General features: G+C 40.4%; 1 protein-coding gene across 1 annotated transcript; it reads left to right on the forward strand.

Annotated features, from left to right (window-relative positions):
• The first annotated feature begins 1140 nt into the window (after positions 1–1140).
• On the forward strand, positions 1141–21432 carry march9 (membrane-associated ring finger (C3HC4) 9). Its single transcript, XM_036592446.1, has 4 exons — positions 1141–3121; positions 14609–14764; positions 18081–18273; positions 20327–21432. Exons 1-4 carry the CDS (start codon positions 2774–2776, stop codon positions 20665–20667), a joined length of 1038 nt encoding a protein of 345 aa, XP_036448339.1. The 5' UTR covers positions 1141–2773; the 3' UTR covers positions 20668–21432.
• The last annotated feature ends 4241 nt before the right edge of the window (positions 21433–25673 follow it).

Consider the following 25673-nt stretch of genomic DNA (forward strand, 5'->3'; position numbering starts at 1 on the left):
ACATGGACATTTAATCTTCATTTTAACAGTACTGACAGATGGAGGTAATGCAACTAAACCAATAAAACTGAAGAAATGTGTTTGAAAAATAATTTGTAAAATATTGTAAAAAGACCAGCATAAACCAGCTAAACCAGACAAACCATCTTAAACCGTTATAAACCAGCAGGTTTAAACTGGTTTATACCAGTTTATACTGGTTTAAGATGGTGTAAGCTGGTTTAAGATGGTTTAAACTGGATTAAGCCAGTTTACACTGGTTTAAGATGGTTTATACCGGTATAAGCTGGTTTATACTGGTTTAAGCTGGTTTAAACTGGTTAATGTCGTTTTTTACTGGTTTAGGCTGGTTTAAACTGGTTTATACTGTTTAGGCTGGTTTATACCAGTTTATACTGGTTTAAGATGGTGTAAGCTGGTTTAAGATGGTTTAAACTGGATTAAGCCAGTTTACGCTGGTTTAAGATGGTTTAAACTGGTTTATGCTGGTTTAAGCCTGTTTAAGCCAGTTTATACCGGTTTAGGATGGTTTAAACTGGTTTAAGCTGTTTTTTACTGGTTTATGCTGGTTTAAACTGGTTTATACTGGTTTAAGACGGTTTAAGCTGATTTAAGCTGGCTTATACTGGCTTATACCAGCATACACTATCTTGAGCCAGCATAATAAGCCATCTTAAATCAGCTAAACCAGCCTACACTATCATAAACCATCTTAAACCAGCATAAACTAGCATAAACTAGCACTAGACCTGTATAAACCAGCTAAACAGCATGAACTAGTTTAGACCAGCATAGACTTAATGGTGGTCTGATCTTTTTTTTTCAGCAAGGAAGTTACGTGAGGGATGTGGGGGAATGAGTGTGCAGTATGTAGGGGAACGAGTGTGCAGTATGTAGGGGAACGAGTGTGCAGTATGTAGGGGAACGAGTGTGCAGTATGCAGGGGAATGAGTGTGCAGTATGTATGGGGAACGAGTGTGCAGTATGCAGGGGAATGAGTGTGCAGTATGCAGGGGAACGAGTGTGCAGTATGCAGGGGAACGAGTGTGCAGTATGTAGGGGAACGAGTGTGCAGTATGCAGGGGAATGAGTGTGCAGTATGTATGGGGAACGAGTGTGCAGTATGCAGGGGAATGAGTGTGCAGTATGTAGGGGAACGAATGTGCAGTATGTAGTGGTTTGGTTCGGTTTGGGACGCAGCAGGTCAGTCATATTTCCCGCGGTCCGTTTGGCAGCCCACGTGGTCAACACGTCACCACGACGAGATCAGCATCTTGGACAGCGGCGCCTGTCAAGAAAAAAAGAGAGAAAGGAAGGAAGGAAAAAAACGACGGAAAACGGCGGAATTTCCCTCGTTTGGATTAGAAGAGGAGGAGAAGGGTGACGATGAGCGTGAAGGGGTAGAGATGAGCGGCTGTAAACGCGCCCTCGAACAGCGCGGCTTCGGTCGGTGAGACGTCCATTTCGACGAAGGAAGGCGAGAGAGAGAGAGAGAGAGAGAGACGCGGTATTATTATTATCAGCGCTGTTATTAGTGCAGTCATTACAGCTCGTCTCTGCTTTTCACATCTGACCAGCCTGTGTGTGTGTGTGTGTGTGCGCGTGCGTGTGCGCGCGCTCTCCACTCTCTCTCTCTCTCTCTGATGATCTGTTTTTTATTCTGATGTCTGCGGGCTCCATCTTTCTTTGAACGTTGCGGGGATCGCTCGGGGACGGTGATGGACACCATCATCATCATCATCATCGCGGAGAGGAGCTGCCGGGATGTTTTTCTCTCTCGTGAGCTCCGTCCACTAGCCTGCTCTCGCGCTGTGTGAAATGCCAGCTGGGCGCGCGCTGAGCTCGGTGGCTATCGGGGCTATCGGACGGGCCTGTGCGTGCGGGAGCCCGGGAGAGGAGGAGGAGGAGAGAAACTCGGCGTGAGAGGAAGAACAGAGGAGGAGAGGAGAGGCGAGAGGGGGAGAGAGGGACTGCGATGCTGAACAATGAGAGCGGAGTGTGCGCGGCTGGGATCGAGCCTCAGCCATGGCGCTGGGGGGATGCTGCTCTGAGGCGTCCTGCGCGCGCGGGCTCGCGGAGAGCTGGGGGTGCTTTTGATCTCCCCTTCTAGGCTAAAAACAGAAAGACAGAAACCCGGGGCGATGCACGCGCCGACGCCTGTTTACAGCGCGAGCACCTAACAGGAGAAAAAGAAAACGCTGCTGCTGCTGGACGGACTAAAGAGGGGGGGGGGTTTAAAAGAGGAGGCCGAATCGGGGGAGGGGGGGGGGTCGCTCATCCGCACTAACGCGCGCACATACCGTCAGACAGATAGAGCAGAGAGCATTTACTGAAACCTGAGTGAGATCAAGGCTCTGAGTGAGATGTAGGCTGACTGCTAGAATTAAATAGGCTAGCAAGAAGGGAGACAACTCAACACTATCACCACTAATAACAACAATAATAACAATAATAACCCAAAAATAATACTGATATCAGGCCTGGAGAGGAGCACCACCAACAACAACACCACTAACAGGACAGCAGACAATAATATTAATAATACTAGAAATAACAGGCCTAAGAAAATAAGCCATCAACGTTTATTACAGCAAACACGGAGACATCACTGATATACAGCAATATTAATGATAGTACAACAATAATCAACAACAACGACAATAGCAGGTGTGTTATCAATAACAGGACAACAACAGTAATAAACAGCAGCAGCGGTCCGGTCCTTCGCTCCGCTCCTTCCTCGGTTCCCCTCCGCCCCCGCATGTAGAGAACCATGTTTAAGAACCGGCTCCGCATGTTCTTCGATGAACTCAAGGTGCTGCTGTTCATGCGATCCGGTTCCCGCCAGGCCGAGGCGCGCGCGCAGCCCATGAGGGGCGGCGTGGGGGTGGGTGTGGTAGGGGGGGGCTGCGGGTGTCCCGCCTTCATCCGCTGCGCCGCGCGGGACCACCACGACGACGCGGAGGAGTACTACGGCAGCGAGCCGCGGCCCAGGAGCCTCGCCTTCGAGGAGAAAGAGGCGCGGCTGCCCGCGGGTCCGGACGCGGTGTCCCTCAGCAGCAGCACGGCCAGCGGAGCGCGCACGCCCCAGTGCAGGATCTGCTTCCAGGGGCCCGAGCAGGTGAGCACGCGCGGGGGAGACTGGAGGGGAGGGGGGTAGTGGGGTTGTTATTGGAATGCCTTGGGTTGGAAATAATGGCCTGCTGCTTTGTGTTGTGAGTCAGACAGACAGTACAGTCCAGTACAGACAATCCAGTACAGCTAGGGTGGGCAGAATGTTGGGAGCTGGCCAAATTTACTATATGTCCAAAAGTATCCAGACAAGCTTTGTAATTGGGGAATTAAGCTACTTTAAGGCGCACCTATTGCTGACTCGGGTGTTCACTTGTGCAATCACAGCTTCATAGAAAAGCATTGCAAAAAGAGCAGGATGCACCGCAGCCGCACAGGTCACCATGGCCAGTGCCAAGCCTTGGAAAAAGGGGGATAAAGTTGCCCAGCTTCGGGCTGTGGAGCAGTGGGACTGTGTTTTCGGAGCTCCATCTGATACCTTTGGGATGAGCTGGAGTGATCCAGAACTGATCATCCAACATCAGTACCTGACCTCATTATGCTCTTGTGGCTAAATGCAATCAAATCCTCACAGCAATGTTCCAACATCTAATGTAAATTCTTTGCAGAAGAGCAGCAAAGCAGGTTATCAATATCCTTGATTTCAGAAGGAATGCTGGATGAGCAGGTGTCTGCGAACTGTTGGACATATAACGTATCTCAGTTCTACTGCCGCCCTCTCATTTCTAGAGAGCAGTGAAGATTTCTGAAGATTTACCTTTTGCATGTTTCACCTCCACCCCATTCAGCTAATCAAGGACTTCTGAAGGCAGTAATAAGCTGGATCAGGTGGGGTCAATTAGGCTAGGAGCTAAAGTCTGCAGGAAAGTAGATCTCCAGGAGCAGTGTTGGTGACCACCACCACTGTAGAGAGACTGCTGTGGCCCTCAGATATCTTTGCAGATGCTACTCCCACCCTCGGGCATATCTGAGGGCATGTTTGCAAACAGTGCCATTGTTTCTTTAGACATACTCATGAGTAGAGTAGATCTACAGACCTGTCTGAGGGCCATAGTAGTGCCTACAGATATTTGGTCCAGCTCCAGGAAGGCTGTCTACTCATGGAGTGTTTGGCCTATCTGACCACCTCCAAAACAGGTCTTCAAAGACGACTGTACCTGTCATTTGACCTGTCCATCTCCATGTATGTCAGAATTTGTCAGGAATAGTAGAGCTGAAGTGATGATGTGAAGAAGAAAAAGCCTTTTCTGTTGCCTTTATTTTGTTTACAACTTAAAGAATTTTCGAATAATTAAATTGTTAAGATGTAAACAAATCCATTCAGAGTGGTTTGATGTGAAATGCTTTGTTCTAGACGAGGTTACAGAGTCAGAATTGTTCACAATGGTGGTGAGGAAAATCACATGTCTGCAGAGTTTAATGCCTCTAAAAGCTTCCTCTCATAGAGTTATTATACTAATTGGTCCTAAATATGTTGCCTGATACCCGAGACATTGTTTTACGCTGAATCTGAGAAAGGTTTAGGCCTGAAACTTATTTAAGTGCATACGTTTACTTGCAGGGTGTTAACAACAGAAATTTGTCTCAAGGTTTTGGTTCTTGTATGTTGCTGTTGAAGAGCAGATGATCTCTTAAGCTAACAATGAAAAGCTTTAAAAAATGGCCTTGGTTACAGTTTTATCGGATTGACCCATCATAAACCCTCCAAAATTCACACGCTGTTAATGAGGCTTTTGAGCATAATGGGCTGGTCATTAAACATGTATGTCTACTCATTAAATCCAGGACACTAGATGTCAGGGGTAAGAGAGTGTGGCCATATGACCATCTTTTTAGTTTTTTTGGACAGGCTTTGTAATTCCTAATATATACTGTTATTGCTGATCACTGGTCATGAACCAAAGAACCAGACTTAAAAGAAACAGCATCTATAAAGAATCTACTGTATTCTTTGTATTCATAGCCTTGATTTTCAGGCAGTATTATCTGGACATTCAATACCATTTAACTGCACTCAGCCCTCCACTTCACCTCTCTACTCTACTGTTGTAAGATTGAACAATTACAGAAAACAAGCAAAAATATGATTTAACTAAATGACAAATTGTACACATTTGTATCAAAATATTCCATTTAGGGTGTGTTATTCATTTCAAATTATATTTATTTTGTATGTGTGTGGCAGGTCACACTGTTAGGATACCATGAGTGTAGTGTTTGTCATGTAATCAAGCTAATATTAGCATAGTCACAAATGCTATGTCACTGGCATTCACAATGAGGCCCGGGTTTCTCAAAAGCATCTTAGCACAAAGACAGTTCTTCAGTGGTAGAGCGAGCATCACACTGAACACTCTCTCTACCAATTAAGGTGATTGTAACACCAAGATCCTGTTGGGAAACTGGGCCGATTAGCAACAACTAGGGATGCATGATGACACTCACATCATATCAGTGTCAGCAGATATTTGCATAAAACTAATATATTGGCCTCGGACAGATAGATTAGACTGATATTTCAAACCAGTATTTATTGATGCATTTATTGTACCCCTAAAGATTTCACATGCACTCACATGCCTGCATTTAATTCATTTTACTGCAGTGATAAAGTCATAGTCTTTATATTTTTTGGTAATGCTGTTCCAGGTAGATGTAGCACCAGTTTCTAGATTTAAAAAAAATGTTATATATCAGCATCTGCCGATATTTACCTAAAAATTGTATATATATGTACAATTATATATATTTATACAATATGTTCTGTCTAATTTAGTTGTGGCCAATTCCCACCCGCTAGCTAGGTCTCCTTGTATTACACAATTCTACCAAACTGGAAGGCTAGCACTTGGACAGAGACACCATTGGACAGCTCAGCTCTCATTGGACAGTTGAGCATTTGACAGTTAGAGAGAGAACATTAACTGCCGATTCTGTTATGTTATGTTTGTGTATCCAGCATTACGCTGAGTGATGGGAGGGCCATCCTACCCACCCAGAGAGAATGAGGCCAATTATACTGTCATGTACTCACAGCCATGGATGGCTGTGGCATTGATGTGGATCAAACTCTCAATCATCCAATAGTAGCGATGGTTGCGCCACATTTGGGAGTAGCATTTTGAACCAGAAACATTAGGTAGCGGCTCTAAACAAATATCATGGCGAATCAGTTTGAATCACTTTGACAAAACTGAGTTGTGTTGTACAATTTCTCATTATGTCGAATAGGAAATTGTAAAGCTTGTCCAATCTAGCAAAAGCTGCTAAGACTTTTGTGTTCAATTCAGGTCAATTCAGTTCAGTCCAAAAGTCGACTGTAGGTTGGATTCTAGTAAAAGTCGAAGTTTTTTCATATGTCCAGACATTCATTTCCACTAAGAAAACTTAAACCATATTTTATTTGTCATGAAGGCTGGACTCAAGACTATTGCATTCACATCTACTGTATGTGGGTTGACTTGCATTCCCTCTAGTTGCTCTGCCAATCAATGGAATGTGAGCTTGGTCTGCAGCCAAGCTGTGAAATAACAGATGCAGCAAAGGCTGCGAAGCTTAAGCCACTGCAGGTTAGCTATGGACATCAGCTAATCAGTGTTGATGTTGTATCCAGAACACTTTTGATTATTTTGTAGTTGTCATCTCAAAGCAAATGAGATCTGCACTTTACTTAAACCCTGTGATGTAACATTGACTTAGCCCTGCTGTAAACATGTCATGGAAAATGGCATATGGTGTCACGTGTTGTCATGCCAGATTATGTTCAGTAAGAAAACAGTGTCATGTTACCATTGTTTTTAATTGTATGACAAATGTCAAGCTGCAAACTGTGAGTATTAGAGCTCAAAACTCTGTCAAAACCTGAGGAAAAACCCACCTCAATGATAATGTTAACTTCTGCTAGCGTCTCTAGGGGGTTTACTAGTAGCGTTAAGCTAATGCTGATTCACACAAACATTTTCTCACAAGGCTGGAGTTTGCTTCTTATTGGAATTTTCAGTTCCACTTTAAACAGTGCAGCAGACACATTCTCGTGCATTTAGGCACCAGAATGTAACTTTTGCAGCGTTTAACATAGGATGGAAAATTTGAAAAAGGCAGTTCTAGTATTGGCCAATACCCACTGGTTTTACTACACACTTCAGTAACCTAAAAATAAATTTTTATTTAGCATTATAGTCCATGTAGTTACTAAAAAATAAGCCTTAGTATGTAATAAGTTTGGGATTTTACTGATATTTGAAGCTTCTAAAAGACAATCCATGTTTTATTTAAACCTTGTGACAGACATATTATCATATATTTTACCTTGTAGCAGTTTCACAGTGACTCAGTAGAGAGGCTAGTATAGAGCCACTGCTGCTGCGTTCCGTTTTTAATAACCCATTGATGAGGCCTTCACTGGTATTCACAGTCAGTGATGTATCTATGACTTGCAGAAGGCTTAGAGTGACGTTTTTTTCTCAGGAAAGTTGTCCCACTTATTGGAAATCAAAACGTGATTGGTTGATTCCTCTGTCACTTTGTAATTATGCTGATGGTGTGTGTTAGGACTCCTCTTCAGGTCTTGAAGTCCTGACCAATAGGAGAGCTCGCCTTGCTATATCTACCTAGATACCATGGAGAAACACAATTCCTGACAGGCCAATTTTCCACTTGTTGTTTGAAGAATTTCTCTGAAGGCCTAGAAGGCTCTGAGGGTTCCCTTTGGACTAACTAGAATGTACAGCAAGTTAGCATGTGGCATAAGCTGTCATGACATCAAACATTACAACACTGTCATCACAACTACTGGTAATGATAGCATAACAATGTTATATTACTGATGAAAATCTGTCATGACAGCATATGCCCTCTTCCATGACATGTTTATGGCATGGTTATGTCAGTGTGATGTAGAAGAGTTCAAATTAAGTGTTACTCGAGATTCCAGTTAGAAAAATATAGAAAATATTACAACAGTTAAGTAGGTTATAGTAGAGAAGCTTCTACAGTATTAGACAGAAAAAGAAATCAGAATAAATAATGAACTCCTTATAAATAAAACAACATTAAAACAACGCGTTCTGTTTTTAACCGTCAGATGTCCTTGACTATAAAGCCCTCTATAGAAGGTCCTGGTTCTATAATCTCCATCTCTGATCACTGCTGCACTGTTATTGAATTATCCAGATAAGTCACAGGTACAAGCAACATCCCTCCTTTATGGCCAATAATATCTACAAACATGGTTAACCAGTGAATGGGGAGGTGGGGAATATCAATCCTCATTAGCTGACTGTCAGATCTGTCAAGGCCCATAAAAGATAAGCAGAAGATCAGTAGCACTGATTCATTTTGATGTTCTGTATTAAATGGGATATTGGTGCTGGTTGAATTAGCCTTAAAGGTGTGCTGTGTAAGATGTTGTGATAAACTGAGATTGGAGTGCTCACGAGGGAGGGAAGAGGGAAGGCTTCTGTTTTGAAAGGGCTGCTAGTACAACGTGTTCCTTTCCTTTCTTTTCCTTTTCAGACTAGATGTTTTTGACCAGTTCTTCACCAATAATCACAAGTATATTTGTAAACACTCAGAACGTTCTCATCATATCATATGAAGATAAAGTTGTGAATATGCCTCGTCAACCTCTCTTTAAACGAAGTGGCCGCCTTTGTTGATTTTTTTGGCCGTGCGTGGATGGCGTAGGCCATTTTGCTCAGCCACAAGAGCTGTTTTCTCTGATATCTGGCAGTGGTTACTCACACGATTTGGAAAAACGAAATCTGACCTGCGTGCTCGAGTACAACCAAGCCGTGCAGGTAGAACAAGAACAACACAAAAAGCAAATATAACAGGAGAGGATGAATCAGCGCACTTGTAAACAACAGACTGTTTATCAGAATACGGCGGAAAAAAAAAACGTGGGCAACTGACGAGACTGCGTCACCCTTGGGAACAGGAGAATTTAAAGGTCCCCTACTAGAGCTGCACAGTATACTAAACAAAATAGTATTATTGTGATTGCGTCAAACCGTGCAAGGTAATGAACATGCATTGGTGAGTCAGTGTCACTTGGTTAAAGATTGGCCTGCATTATTTTGAGCAAAAATGTACTTTTTTGGATTACATGTAGGCGTGGCCAGTATGATGATGCGTATCAATATTGTGAAGAATTATGTCATAATATGATTTTCTGAGCATATTGTGGAAATCATCAGTACTTAGCACTGACTAACTGCATGTTTCATTTCAAAGGACAGCAAAATTAGACCTGTTTAATTTTTAGTGCAGCTGAGTAATTTGTTATTGTAAAAAATCATTCTAACTTATCAAACCATAGAAAAATAAAATATCATGATGCATGTTGTGTCTTAAAGTGTCATGATTAGGGCTGGCCCGACAGCATTTTACAGATTTTGATACCGAATGAATACCCATCCTCAAATATATCCCTAAACACAGTAATATTTGTACCATTTTCAGTCATCTGTGTAACAGAACAGATACACTTCGATTGTAATCAGTGTTTCAGTTCACACCAGCTGTACATTCGTCGTAACACAAATCTATTGCACGTATCTGAAGCATAAACTAGAAATGAATTATTTTCATTTGGAAATTACATTTTGAAAGAGTGCAATTTTCAAATTGCAAAAGCTGCAAATTTTATTGTAGCCTACATTATCAACAACATTGTCCTATTTGGGGTAATTTAACCTATGAACTAAACCAACTGAACCAGCGATACATGATTTTTTATTAAAGCTGCACTGTGTACATTTTTTTTAAAACACGATACAATATGCGCTGCTATGAGGTGTTGGGTCAGAGTTTTCAGGCCATGTTGCACATTTTTACTTTCACATGCAAATTCCTAAAAAGTAGTTTTGACCGAGTTGTCTTTGAATACTCTTTCAATGAACTCGCAATCATCAGATTCATCTGCTTGGGGAAGGGGACCAAAGCTCAGCCCACGTTACAAAATGTTCTTCCACACGTTGCGTGCAATTACACATTTCCACCACGGAGGTCGCCAAATCCCCAAACCATACATAGTGTAGCTTTAGCAATTCCCATATTTGAATAATAACTGTTCTCTCTAAAGGTCTTCACTGATAAAATTTATTTTAGGATAAAAACTTTGCAGCATAGAAAAGATAAAACTTTTGAAATGTAAACAGAGAAACGAAGACCAACAAACACTAATACTGGGAAGACACACCATTCATTTTTGTCATACCATCCATAATAACATGAATAGGTGTTTGATTTATATATGATTCATTAAAACACCCACAGTAACACTATTCTGGATTGGTCAGGAAGCTTGAAGCACACAGTAAAAACTGATTGCGATTGGTTAGAGGGCTTTTTTACATATTGCAGCCTGCTGCAAGTGCCAATATCGAGACCAATCTACAAACAATATATTATGCAGCTCGGTCCTCTATGCTTTGTCATAACAAAGAGTGTGATGGAATATTAACAGTTGGTTTTTATCACGGTACGATTTCACTACGGGTTCCTTTCTGCTGAATGCTTTGTCTTTGTTGGTCTAGGCTGAGATGAACACAAATAAATCTGTAGTTCAGCATGAAAATCAATGGTGATTATCAAGGTTTAGGCATTCCGCATTCTCGTCACACCTCTAATTCCCTCATGCGTCGTGCGTTTAACACAGCGTTGCACAGTTAACAGATCAATGCCATTAATGCCCACAGATTGCTTTCTCTTCTTTGTGCTTCTGAGATTTTGTGTGGCGCCCTACCATATGCTCTACACCCATTGGCCTTTTCTTTGGCTTGTGGTCTCCATTGAAAGATTGCATTGATTTTGCCATCCTTTGCCCCCCTAACTCCCCACCCCTGCATGTTTTCATATCATGCATTTTTCCTGCGTTAGCATTTACATCAAGCGCAGTCAATGCTTTTGTTGACATCCTTCTGAATGTAAGCACTAGAATGTGAAATGCATGCTGTGTTATGTAGTTCTGCTCCGGCTCGCTTCGTGTTAGAGTCAGCATAGTGTTTTATGATGACATGACTATGAAAGTGTGGGATCAATAAGCCTTTTTGGCTGCGGTTGTTTTCTCATTGTACGCTGTACGCACACAAGGATGCCTTTCATATGCACTGGTAGGCTGAAAGATGCATTTAAAATCCTGAAGGCATATTCTGTTCATTTCCACCTATTTACTTGTCTGACTTTGCAGCCATTTGAAGATTTTCTGTTTTATGTATGCAGGCTGAGTGTTTTTTTTTAATTGGTCATTATTTATTGTGTTATGCAGTGTTCTGTAGTGCAGCACTGTATCTCTCTGCATCATCAGTTTGACAAAATTCACGATTTTAGGCTGTTTCATGTTTTCACACAAGAGTCTTTGGAGGCCCCCCTGTACTCCAGTAGTTCTGTAAATAAAATAATAAAAATAAAAATACATAAAAAATGACATGAAAAGTCAGATTAAACAATATTTCACGTTTGTCTTTTTAGCCACTTTGCATGACACTAGAAAATTGTTCATTATTTATTATTTTAAAAATAAAAATTATCCTCATTAATGTGCAATATCCTATTTTGTCCACATTGTAATAATTTTGGTGTAAGATTTTTATATAAGATTGAATTATAGATGGACGATATAGCAAAATATGATATCATGATGCTTCAAGACGTTTTTATGACCAAAACATGCATTGCAATACGTTTTTCTGACATTTAATCATTTGATACATTTTAAAAATGGCCACATATAAAAAAATACTATAATAAATAATAAATACAACTACAATGATTTGAATGTTTTATGTTACAATGAATGTTTTACAAACTGCACTAAATTTAGTTAAACAGACCTAATTATGCTCATTTTGTAATGAAACATGTAGTTAGCCAGTGTTCTGTTAAGTACTGACAATATCCACGATATGCACAGAAAATTTATAACTTATCACGATAACGATAAAATATTGTCATATTGCCCACCCCTAGACTGAATCAAGATTTCTCTCTTACTTTCGTAGCAATAGCAACTAACGTTTAGTCTAAGGCCCACCAAGGCCCCTGGCAGTCAGAGGTCCCTGGACAATGGCCCCAGTGGCCCAGTCAGGAATCCATCCCTGAAAACATGAAATTTGCCTGCAGGCGCCAAAATTTTTTTCCTAAAGGAAATGGATTGGAAGTATCGAACAGTATTGATTGATTCAGACTGCTGTTTAGAAGCAGTCTGTGCAGAGACATGCTTCAGAAGCTTTCATGTATGTAGTTCATATATAAATGATATACCCATAATGAGGAGCAGTGCAGCGTGTTCAATAAAAGTACCTGCTGAGTGCTCTGAATTGGCTCAGAGGCAAAAACATCTATTTGTGTTTTGACTTTTCTCCTAGATGAAAGCTACATTATAACTCATTTTTTGACTGAATTATCCTTCTAATCTTTATTGTGGTTCCTGATAGAGGATGAGACAACAGTGCCTCTCTGTATTCACAGTGCTCACGATTCTTTGCATATTGAACCGGATGCATGTCTGAACATTTGGGACCACAATAAATAAGCACTGTGCGAATACCTTTACCAGTACAATGTGCCGTGTTATTCTGTGCTGGAGGCGCAGCTTGTCTGTCTCCCTGCAGGTGTTTTAGAGGCCTGTATCGATTGCTTGTCTGACTGAAGAGTGGAGGCTAGGCTTGCTCACCTCTCATTAACCTGTATGTACTTTGCTTGGCTTGGCCTCCTGCAAAAGGCCGCTGGCCTGCGGGTTATGGTCGTGCGTCAACGGGGGCCGCCATGCTGCGAACGTACATTGATTTACTGCTCCCAATGAACGCTTGCATGAGTAATGTCTCATTTACGTAAGTCCAGCTGTTCTGTTGACTCTGAGCCGCGTCTTCTGGCTCGCCTGGTAGCTACTCCGAAAGGTCACGGAGTCCTCAGGAGGAGAGGAATGTAGGACGCTGCTTTAAATCAAAGAAAGGATTCAAACTTCCTAAAACCATGATTTTGTCTTTTGTCTGAAGTACTACCAGTTTAAAGGCAAATTTCCAGTTTTTCCCCCAAGACATGCTTTGTGTACGAGGTCTGCTTGTGTAGATTTTGCCCTATATTAGCATTGTGCCAACTATATGCCTAAATCATCACACATCTGCCTCAAACCATGTGAAGTTGTAAAGTAATCTTGAATGGACTTGCTTTGAGTGTTTTCTGACACTTGAGGACATAAAGTTGTCTATGAAAATGAACAAAAGTACAGAGAAATTTCAGGCTTCAAGTTGGCTACTACTGTTTTTAGCTATACACTGTTTTTTAGGCATCGTTTTGTCCATTTTTATAGATAGTATGTCACTCAGTTCCAGAAAGCATATAAGCAAGTCTATTTAAGATTACAACTCAATATGGTTTGAGGAAAGGGTATAATTTGACACTCAGTGCTAATTAGCGAGGCTAAAGCTTGCTTGTTAGCTACATTAGCCTCATAACTTCAGCACAAAACTAAACAAGAAAACTTTTTGGCTGATGACTACATTGTTGTAGAGGGAAATCATATGAACTCTTTCTTTAACATCTGTTAACTGATGCTTCAGAAGCTCAGCGCCAGCAGCAAACGCAGCTGGGTGTGAAGCTGTGAAGCTACTGGTTGATGCTCACATACCTGAGTCCTGCTGCTAAGTGTGCAGAGCTGGGCTCACACTTGGCTGAGTCTGAACGGAACAGATGTGCTTAGCCGCGGGCTAATGCAAGAAATCACAATCTTACACTTTAAAAGCCAGGCTGAAAGGCTTGACAGCACAACACTGTGTGGAAGTATATGCTGTATTAAAAGCTGACCTGAGACCAGTTTTGCCATTTCATTTGTAATATTTACGGTTGGGATGTGCATAAAGGGACGTGGTCTTAAATTAGTGTTTGCTCTAAAAAGCATGCTTCCACTCAAACAAGACAGTAGCTTTTGAACATTTTTCCTTCTCTGTTTAAATACAAATACAAGTACAAATTAAAAATGCATTGATATGGAATTGTGAGGCTGAAAACCAATAACCCTTCACTGTATGGCGTTGCCAAATGGCAACATTTATTTATTTGTTTCTTTTGGGAAACTGAAGGCTTTTTGTGTATGATGGTATAGTTTTTTCTGCCTTCCTTTATTACTTGCCTTCCTGTTGCAGTCTTCACTTATTTTTTCTCACTCACGTCACATGGCAAGGCTAGACAACTGAAGCCCTCTCGAAGTGTGTGTAAATAAATGTTCTTACGCAATAAGCTGAAGATTCTTTTCAACAATATCTGTTAGAGGTTACAGTTTCTTCTCCTTAAATAAAACCAGTTTAGATGTTATGGGATTCATATAAAATGATGAGAGATATTGTTGCCTTGTGGCAACAGCTAGAATTATGGGATCTCATAACAAGAACATGAGAGATTTTGTGTGGGTGGGAATGTAGACTTATTAGAGTGTGAAATTACAAATGCTAATTTGATAAACAAGTTTAAGGCTAAAGAATGTTCATTAAAGGTCGTTAGTTAGTTTTTGTGTTTGACCATGTCCTCTGTCCAACAGGGGGAGCTGTTGAGCCCATGCCGCTGTGACGGCTCAGTGCGCTGCACTCATCAGCCTTGTCTGATTCGCTGGATCAGCGAGAGAGGCTCTTGGAGCTGTGAACTCTGCTACTTTAAATACCAAGTGCTGGCTATCAGCACCAAAAACCCACTGCAGGTAAGTAAACAGTCTGGCTCAAATTCAGGAAAAACAAGACCCACTTTTATTTCCCCTAGCTGCTGGTTCCGCTTAGGAAATCCATTTTGTGTGGTTTTCATTCGTAAAGGATGTTCTTTGAAGGACCCTGCTATTTCCAGATAATGACATGCATTTTATGACTAATATTCAGGCATATTTCTTTGAGCTTTCTTGCTTTCTTATCATAAGCATTTATGCATCATGGATTTGCTGAGTCAAAGGCAGCAGGGGAAGTGAGTAAGGGCTCATTTTTCTTTGGATTGGAAACAGGCCAGTAACTACCCACAAGTCCAGCAATTAGGACAACGTGATTCACTATTAAGCATTAGGGTCACGCTCAACTTCCAGCATTAATACTATGAGCTGAATTTAACTTATTATGTTGGAACAGTCTGCCAGCACATGAATATAGCCTGCCATTATATTCAGTTATACATAACATTAAATTGTAATGATGATTGTAACCAAATGATGGTTTTAACTGTAAAGTATGGGTAGTTATACTTTTATTATGATGATATTTAGTGACATCATACATTATTATACAACAGTCAAATTATATGTCATGCTTTTTTTAAAACTATGCATCAAAATACGACTTTTGTCTGCAGCTGTTAAAGGTATCGTTTGGCAAAATTTGAAATTTTTGCATATACTGACGGGTGACAAATTATAGGAAAAAAAACAATACAAGGTAGCTTAGTAAGGTGTTCTGCCACCACAAGCCTCCAGAACAGCTTCAAAGTACCTTGGCATGGAGTCTACAACTGTAACTGCACTGTAGCCTTCCTCCAAAAGATAGTCCCTTAAGATATTCCCTTAATGTTAATGTTTTGATGATGGTGGTAGGAAGCGCTGCCTAATATGTCAGTCCAAAATGTTCCATAGATGTTCAGCTGGGTTGAGATTTGGTGATTGCGAAGGCCATAGCATATGACTTACACCCTTTTTATACTCATCAAACCAATCAGTGACCGCTCCTGTGGATCGGTGCATTGATATCCTGGAAGAGGCCACTCCCAACATGCACTCCGCCACTTGTAGAGAATACAGCGAAGGGTGACTCATCTGATCAGATCACTTGTTTCCACATCTCTGTAGACCATTGCTGATGCTTTTATACCACACCGTTCAAATGTTCATTTGTCTGTGTAATGAAGGGTTTATGCACTGCAGCCCTACTATAATATCCCTCTCTAAGTAGTCAACGTTTTGCTCTCGCTGATCTCATCGTGTCCTGCACTGACATCCTCAGTCACCTGAGGAACAGCTGCTCTTCTGATTTCTCTTTACATATCACACTAAAGCACGAGCATCACGGTCACTGAGTGTGTACTTTCAACTAAAATTTCTAGCCTTATTAACTAATGTCTTTCCCAAAGATCTAAAGGCTCTCAGTTTAGTCACTGTTCCTGTTAAAACAGTAGTCAGTTAAGCAGTGTTTGTGATTGAAGCGCTTGCCATCTCTGCCTTCTTTTACAGTCCCCTAAGGTGTATGTATTAAGCAGCGTACAAAGATACAAAGATGTCATATAACTACTCAGTATTATTACCCAAAGGATTGCACGTCTGTGGAGTCTGTACCTCACCCAGCTGGGCGTTTCAGTGTAATTTATGTAGCCTGTCTTTGAATTTACCATCATGTCACCCAAAATATTGAGTCAGTATTTCAGGGACTGTAAACTAAAGTTTTACAAATAACAATCTGTCATACTGTCAGAAACAGCAAACACAAGTCTATGTGAGTTACTGAACTCCACATAGTCTGAGGCAAATGTGTGATGATTTAAGCATACAATTTGCACTATGCTGATTGGTTATGCTTCTGTTACATGTTACAGTGCTGCTTGAAGGTTTGTAAACCCTTAATCATTTTGTGAATTTCTACATAAATTTGACCTAAAATATGATCATATCTTCATTTCAGTCAACAATCAATGAAGAAAATAACACAATAAAACAAATAACACAAGCAATCCATTTATCGAACAAAGTGATCTAATGTTGAATGTCTTTGTTGGCAAAAGTATATGTGAACCTATAGAATTATCAGTTTGGTATAGGGCATAATGAGGGTCAGGATGTGCAATCAATTGGTATCTGTGAATGTAGCTGACCCTACCCTATTTGAAAAACATCATCCTGAATCCTTACCATCAAAGTCTAGACTTTAGCACACACATTTGTTAGTGCATGCCATGTCTCAGTTAAATGAGATTTCTGAAGACCTCAGAAAATGATTTGCCAAAGCTCATTAGGCTGGAAGAGGTTCCAAAACTATTTCTTACGAGTTTGGACTTCATCGGTCCACTGTCAGGAGAAAATGGAGAAAATTCAACACAGTTGTTACCCTTCCCTGGAGTGGCCATCCAACAAAAAGGACTCAAAAATTCAAGAATATTCTGGGAGATCACAAAGAACCCCAGGGTAACCTCTAAGGATCTGCAAGCTTCTCTTACACTGGCTAATGTCAGTGTTCATGACAATCAGACAAACACTGAATAAGAACAGTATGTATGGAATGATAGCATGGAGAAATCCACTAATCCCCAGGAGGAACATTTCTGCCTGTTTAAAGTTTCCTAAAGACCACCTGTATAAGCCAGAAGACTAAAATAATGTTATGTGGACCGATAAGGCAAAAATGAATCTTTATGGCTTAAATTATTATATGCTATTAATGATTATTATCTGATTGTGTAAAGAAATTCTTCAGGAGTGTGTCAGGGCAAAAATCTGCAAACTGAACCTCAACAGAATTCATGCAAGAAAGCCCACCAACATAACAGAGTTGAAGCAGTTCTGTAAGGAGTAATGGGCCAAGGTTCCTCCAAGTTAATGTGCCGGGCTGATCAACAGTCACAGGAATCATTTGGTTGAAATGAGTGCTGCACAGGGGGGGTCACGCCAGTTCCTAAAGCAGAGGTCCACATACTTTTGCCATCTAAGAAATTTAATGTATGATTACTTAGTTCAGTAAATGAATGATAAACTATATACTTTTTGTATTATTTGTTTTATTGGGTCTTTTTATCTACTGTTAGGGGGTAAATGAAGATCTTATCATATTTTAGGTTACATTTATGTAGAAATACACAAATGAAAAAGGGTGTACAAACTTTCAAGCAGCACTGTAGCGACATTAGCATTGTAGGTCCAGTGCAAAACTAAAGAAACAAACTTTAAACCCATGTATGTTCTCTGTGAAACATAACAGTAAAACAGCAGTTGGCCTAGTGAGGCTAAACCATATTGCACTGACACCTTGCCCCTCTGTGTGGCTCTCACATTTCAGTGGCAGGCCATCTCTCTGACTGTAATCGAGAAGGTCCAGATTGCGGCCATCATCCTGGGCTCACTCTTCCTCATCGCCAGTATCTCCTGGCTTGTGTGGTCCTCTCTCAGCCCCTCGGCCAAATGGCAGCGGCAGGACTTGCTCTTCCAAATCTGCTACGGCATGTACGGCTTCATGGACATCGTCTGCATAGGTAAAGTAGAGTCTCATTAGATTAGTATATGACTTATGACTGATCATAAGTATGACTAAAGGGATGCTGACATCACTACTGACCGTTACTGTCATTAGTGTGGTTGTTACCCATATATGTGTCCATTAGAACTTTAATGTTGCAGCATGTGCTGTTAAATTAGAAGACATGATGACATCACACTATAAAAAACAGATCAATCTTTACTGTTTACTGGCAGCAGACTGTGCATCAACTACAGTTAAATTTACAGTACTTGATGGGCAACTCTGCTGCTAATAAATTACTGTAAAGTATGTAATGATTTCAGGCATAGTAAACAGCCTTGCCATTTATTGTTGTTTTTGCTCTGCTGTTTATTTATTGTATGTTTGACTGGAAAGCACCTTTAGATACCTAAATAGCACTTTCCATGTTGTACACTCCTACTGCTATATGCTTATTAAATCTGCTGTATGCCTATTAAAGCATATAACAGAGTCAGAAAAGATGATAGATTTTTAGATGCAAAGCACTTCATAGAAACTGGCACTGAATTCACTCACTACATAAGCTATTGCATTATTATTGTTAATATATTGCGTATATAATCATAATAATATATAATAACTCCAGTAATTCAGCGCTTTAAATGTCGCAGCTAAGGTTGAAAAATAAAAGCAGAAAACAAAAGATTTGGAAACAATTCTTTGTTTTTACAAAGAAATCTTGCTTTCTTGTTTTCCCATGCCTCTGCCTCCAAAGTTCAGTCTTAGAAGTTGGTTGCATTTTATCCAAGTACTCCCAAACACAAATTTAGACTCATCAGTCCATGTTCTTAAAACTTTACATCTCAGAATCCAGTTTTGGTGTTCTAATGCAAAGTTGGTGTAGTTTCTTTTTCTCATTAAGTGCTTCTTGACAGCAGCACATCCTTTCAGATTCATAGCCTTGAGTTCTTCTCACAGTGGACGGATGAACAGAAACACCTGTGAAAATTTTCAGATCTGAAGCACAAGTGGAGCTTGGTTTTCTCCTCTCTCTCAAAGATAAAAGCTTTAAGTACACTTTTGGTGGTCCAAAAGGTCTTGCAAGTGTAGTTCTTGTGTGAATGTTTAGTAATAATTGGGAACAGTTTTTGTTGGGAAGCCATTAAATTTTAATAATGGAAGGATAGAAGAGTTAAAATGGTAACAGAGTAAAGACAAAAGTAAAGAGTGGTTTAAATATTAAAAATGAAATAGAGCTAGATTTCATGAGACCTAGTGCCACCAGCCTTCCGGACCGGCTTGACCACCATTGAGCTTCATGCTGTACAAACCTCACCCTCATGAACTGACCCTCCCGATGATGCTGCTGCTGCTGCATAAACTAAAACTAATTAACCATTGCTCCACCTGTTTTCCCCGTTTTGTACTATAGTACTTTATACTAACACTGTTTGCTATCCGGTGTCGACCAGAGGAGGATGGGTTCCCCTTCTGAGTCTTGGTTCCTCTCAAGGTTTCTTCCTCTTGCTCTTAGGGAGTTTTTCTTTGTCGCTGTCGCCACTGGCGACGCTCATGGGGGCTTGGACCCAGATTTTTCTGTAAAGCTGCTTTGTGACCACACCTGTTGTAAAAAGCGCTGTATACATAAACTTTGCTTGCTTGCTGGTGTCTGATGCTTTTTCTGTTAAACACGTTTCCTGCCTTTTTTCCTGACACTGAAAAAAGAACAACTTGTACATAATGGCTGTTTTTGGCCGTTTGGAAATTAAATAAAAGGATGGTCTCTGACTTTTGCACAGTACTGTACATACTGTGTATTTTGTGAATGTAAGTATTAGAAGGTTGGGTCCATGTATCAGACTTACAGTCAGTGCACTGCAAAGTCCAACAACAGCACAAGATTTATTTTACTTGTGAAGTATTACAAGCTATTAGGAGATTATGCTAAGCCTTCTATATAGAATCTTTCACATTTGTTTGAGTAATCCTGTTTAACACAAAATTAAGTAATTCTGCAAGCTGATCTGTATTGTGCGCTCACTGATCCTTATCTATGTTAATCCATACATATATGTTTCCTCTAGGCCTTATTATCCACGAGGGCTCGTCAGTGTACAGGATCTTCAAACGCTGGCAGGCCGTCAACCAACAGTGGAAAGTATTGAACTATGAAAAGGCCAAGGACCTGGGGGACCCCATTAGCTCCAGCAGTAAGGCTGGGGCCCGCGGTTCCCGCGGCAACACGCACGGTTTGGCCAGCGGCAGCAGCAGGGGGGGTGGCCAGCGGGTGCGGAGGCTCAGGACTATCCTCAACCACCACTGCGGCTACACCATCCTGCACATTCTGAGCCAGATCCGGCCCAGCGATGGACGCCTGGGCACGGCCACCAACCGCGAAGTGGTCATGCGGGTCACCACCGTATGAGGCCAGACCCAAGCGGGATTGCAGAGACAAACTAGCCGCTTTGAGCTTTGAGGGATAGCCTGGGAGGGCCCAACAGAAGCGAAAGACTTCCCATTAATTCTCGCTTTTGTTTCCTGACAAGCCACCCCTTGAAATGACTGAGGAGAATCTGAACACGCTAAAATGCATAAACACTGGAACTACATGGTTCTTGGGAAAAAGGAACCGCAAAGAGAACTCCTTTCTTGCGATCTAGCACATGCGTTTTTATTTCGTTCCCTCTCCGGTGTTGTTTTCTACCAGTATGGTTTTTACTATGTTTCATTTTCTAAGGGAGTGTGGTTTAACGAACTGCTATACTGAGTATGTTGACTTTAAAAAACAAAAACAAAAAACAAACAAACGAAAAAAAAACAAACAAACAAAAAGGACCGTCGTCGTGGTGATGTTTACGGAAGAAAAACCAATGGTAACCAAACAGTTAACAAAGGCACACCAACCAGGGAATAAAAGAATTCTTTACAGTATACCGATGAATACATTTAACGAAAATAATAATGAAAATATAACGAAGGGTAGGGTGCAATAAGATTAAAAAAGGGGTTATACAGAGAGTTAAGTACATTAATATTTAAAGGAATCTGATCTTCTCCGCAATAAAGATACCTGTACATTTTACAGTGAACTTTGCATGAGGGTAAAGTTTTATGCCTCCTCGACACGTGGACATGATGAATCTGTTTTATTCAGAATGGTGCTTGTTTTAATAAACACTACTATTCATCAGGTGTTTTGTGAGATACGTGAAATGAGAAATTGTTGATGGGGTACTACAATGAAAAAATCTTTTTTCTGGTCATATTTATTAAGGTTTTTCCAGCCATAATGAAATCTTCTGTGGATTCAACAATGTCAGTTCAGCAAGGCAATGACTAGATAGAACACTGGATATCATACCTTACTTGTGAACAACTGAGATGCCAAATTTCTCCTTTTTTCAGGTAAAAAATTTATTCCGGCCACTAAACCCTGATTGGGCTTGTATGGTTAAAACATACAGTCAACTGGAAACTGTGGGTTAACAGTAGAAATTAAGTGATAGCGGTCAGCTTCTCTACTAAAGTCTGTCAGTAACATTGCTGTGTTTTCACTGTGCGCAACACTGAAGCTTTGAATTATTTTATCTACTGAAATGAAGGAAATCAGTGTATTATGGAGAGTTTGAACCTGGGGCCGGAATCATGAAAGCTTTCCTAGGAAAAAATGGTAACACTTGAATGCTGCTACATAACGTTGGCATAACCTTGCCATAAACTTGCCATAGCAGAAGTCATACGCTGTCATGAATTGTCATGATAGACTTAGTTCAGTAATATAACCATGTCATGACATTAAACATTAGGACATCTATCATGACAGTTAACTGCAATGGTGACATAACACTGCTTTACAAACCCAATTCCAGAAAAGTTCCAGTGATTAGTAAATTCTGTTTGACGTCTATTGAACTGAAAGCAGTACAAGAACACAATATTTAATATTTTACCTTATAAACTTTTGTAAATCTATGCTCATTACAAATATGACACCCGCAGCACATTCCAGAAAATTTGGGACAGGAGCATGTTTACCACTGTGTTACATCATCTTTCCTTTTAACAGCACTTAACTGCTTAAAATCCCAGGCTTATTACACACTAAGGCTGATTATTCAGTAACTACGGGGACTTCAGTGCAAACTGGCTGAGCAATTCTTAGGTTATAGAAGAGTCTAATAAAACTGTGGCCCTGGCCATTAAAGGGGTTAATAAAAGTTTGGGGACTGAAGACATGAACTGACCCAGTTTTGAAAGTTTTGAATGCAATTCTTCAGTTATACAATTTTCAGCTGTGTAACTGCATGAGGCCTTTGTTGACATATTTTGCACTTCATAATGCACCATGTTTTCTATAGCCGACAGGCAGGCCAGTCTGACACCCACACTCTCTGATTATGCAGCCATGCTGTGGTACCACGTGCAGAATGTGGCTTGGTGTTATGATGAAATAAGCATGGATGAAAAAGACGGCATCTAAAAAGCAGCAAATGTTGCTCCAAAATATGCATACATATTTCAGTGTTAACGGTGCAAGTTACCCATGCAGAGGGCACTAATACACCCCTATATTGTAACAGACCTTGGCTTTTAAACTTTACCCTGGTAACAAACCAGATGGTCATTGTTTTCTTTGGCCCAGAGAACAAAACATCCTTTATTTCCATAAGCAGTTTCAAATCTGAAAGGTTGCTTATTAGTCCACAGTACACATTTCCACTGAGTACGAGTCCATTTCAGATGAGCTCGAGTCCAGAGAAGTTGGCAGCGTTTCTGGACGGTTTTTGACATATGGCTTCTGCTGTGCAGAGTACAGTCTTACTTTGCATTGGTGAACAGTGATGTACAGTGTTTATTGACAGCGGTTTGTCAAAGCATTCCTGAGCCTATGCGATGATGTACATCACAGAGGCATGCAGGTTTTTAAAGCAGTGCTGTCAGAGGGATCAAAAGTCACATGCATTCACTTTTGGTTTTCTGCCTTGCTCTGTACACACAGATATTTTTCAAGGTTCCTTGAATCTTTTGACGATTTTATGCACTGAAGAGGGTCAAATACTTAAAATTCTTGCAATATATGTTCAGATTTTTTTGCTGAAAGATTTTTGCGAAGTGTTGAGCCTTGACCCATCCTTACTCATTCAGGACAAGGCCTTTCCTGCATTTTTCCCTTTATACCTAAGCACGATTGCATCAAATGTTCAAGATGGTTTTTTGAGCATTTCATAATGTTCCTAGTCTTAATTCGCCCCTGTCCCAACTTTCTTTGTAACGTGTTGCACACATCAGTTTCAGAATGAGCGTACATTTACAGAAGATAATGACATTGATCGATGAAGATAAAACATCAACTATCTTGTCTTTGTTCTGTTTTTTAAAATACAGGTCAAAGTGGATTTACAATCACTACTTTTTGTTTTTAGTTGCAGTTCACATCCTGTCCCAACTTTCTGGGATTGAATCCCAACTAAGAATGTCAGAATCCTCCTGAAAACTGTGTAAGTGGGTTTTAAGAAGAAATGTCTTCTTAAGAACAGTTGGTGAGTGAAGCCCTTTGTTCTTAAAACTCTCAAAGAAATTCTCAGATGTTCTCTTAAAAAAGTCTTAATTATTTTACTTGAGAAAATGTTAATTGTTTTCTTGTATGGGCTATAGGTTATTTGGCACATCACCTATTGATATCACGCTATATTTTACAGCTTAACACGGTGTGAGATACATTTTGAATTTAAATGAACTTGTGTGCATTAACTGGTTATTCAGTTTCATTTGCTCAAGACAGCAAAACAGAGGTCAAACAAAATCAAACAAAATCTGAAAAAAATGTAGCAAACAACAAAATGGAAAGAACAGCAAATAGCAAAAACTCCCTGTTGCATTTAATGAAACCTTTATGAAATTTTACCCCACATTTGTTTCAGTAACCAAGATATGTTTGGTGTCTTAAGTTTGTTTGTTTAGTTTTGCGCTGGAGCTAAGCTAATGTAGCTATGCTAACGTAGCTAACAAGTAATAGTTAGCTACATGGCTGCAGTGACTAGTCGGCATCGTTTGAACTGGATTCTTGAGTCATCTGCAGATTTTCTTGACTCCAATATTGTTCAATAGCCTCAAATAGACTTAATGCAGTTTCAGACAAACATGGACAAACATGAACGCTGCATGACTAAAACAGCTGCCTTCTTGAAGCATGAATTTTGCCTGTACTGTGGTCCAGTTCTGTAGATACACAGCACATACAGTCACACTGTCTATCTGCAATTTGAGGCAAGTAAAAAGATGGTTCTTCAAGGGTTCTTTAGTAAAGGGAATGGTTCTATTTAAAACAATGAGTTCTATATAGAACCATTCCATGCTTAAATGGTTCTTTGCTTGTTGAAATGGTTCTTCAGATTGATGGATGATGTGTTGTGCATGCTTCTATACAGAACCTTTTTGAAAATGGTTCTATTTGGCACTATATAAGGTTCTGCTATTGTCAGAAGAACACTTTTTGGTGCTAAATAAAACCTTTTACAGAAAGGTCTTATATAGGGCCCAGCACATTCTCGATCAATCTGAAGAACCACTTAAGCATGAAATTGCTCTATATAGAACTCATGGCTCTAAATAGAACCAGAGCTAGTTTAAGGGGAGCCAGGCCTCTTCCTATTTCCCCCGTTATATCACAAACAGGGCTGCAAAACTCCCAATGAATTGGAGTAAATGGAGATAAACGGCTAAAAACGAAAAATTAAAATAGTTTCTAATCACTTGCCCAGAGTTTTAGAAAGCAGGAGGATGTATTTCACTAAAACAGCAAATAAAACTCACCTGTATGTTTCCGTTTTTCTACAGCAAACGGGTTTTGGGCAACAGGACGCTAGCATTGCTGATACTGAGTGCTGATTGGTTGGCGAGCGGAGCAGCTCATTGGCTGTTCGCGCTCACTGACGTCATGAACATACATGAGGCGCCGTTTTGAACTCCTATTAACTCGAGTTTAAAAGCACTTAAAAATATAACAGCGGTGTAAAAATATTTACGATATTCAGTGTTCAGGAAATTAATGTATATATATATTTTTTTAATTAAAAATATTTAAGCATTTATAAAACTATGATTTTGCTCAAATGCTTCATCTTAATCCATTCATTTTGGACCCGGGAGCGCCCTCTAGCGTCTGAGAAACCATTGCAGAGTGGTTATTCTCCTCACTACAAGTTCTCTGATAGAACCGTTCACTTTTACTAAAGAACCTTTAAAGAGCCATCTTTTTTAAGAGTGTGGCTTTAAGCGCCTCAGGAGCGTCATGACTTTTCTGAAATAAGTGCCAACCTCCATCCACTAGAGGGAGCTGTATGACTGCGCTATCAGACTCTTTTAAGGTTTGTCCAGCAACATGACAGCAGTTTAAAGCTGTGTGGATACAAAGAGAGCAGTGCCGAACCC

The sequence above is a fragment of the Colossoma macropomum genome, unplaced genomic scaffold (assembly GCF_904425465.1).
Source record: "Colossoma macropomum unplaced genomic scaffold, Colossoma_macropomum, whole genome shotgun sequence".
NCBI classification, from domain to species: domain Eukaryota; kingdom Metazoa; phylum Chordata; class Actinopteri; order Characiformes; family Serrasalmidae; genus Colossoma; species Colossoma macropomum.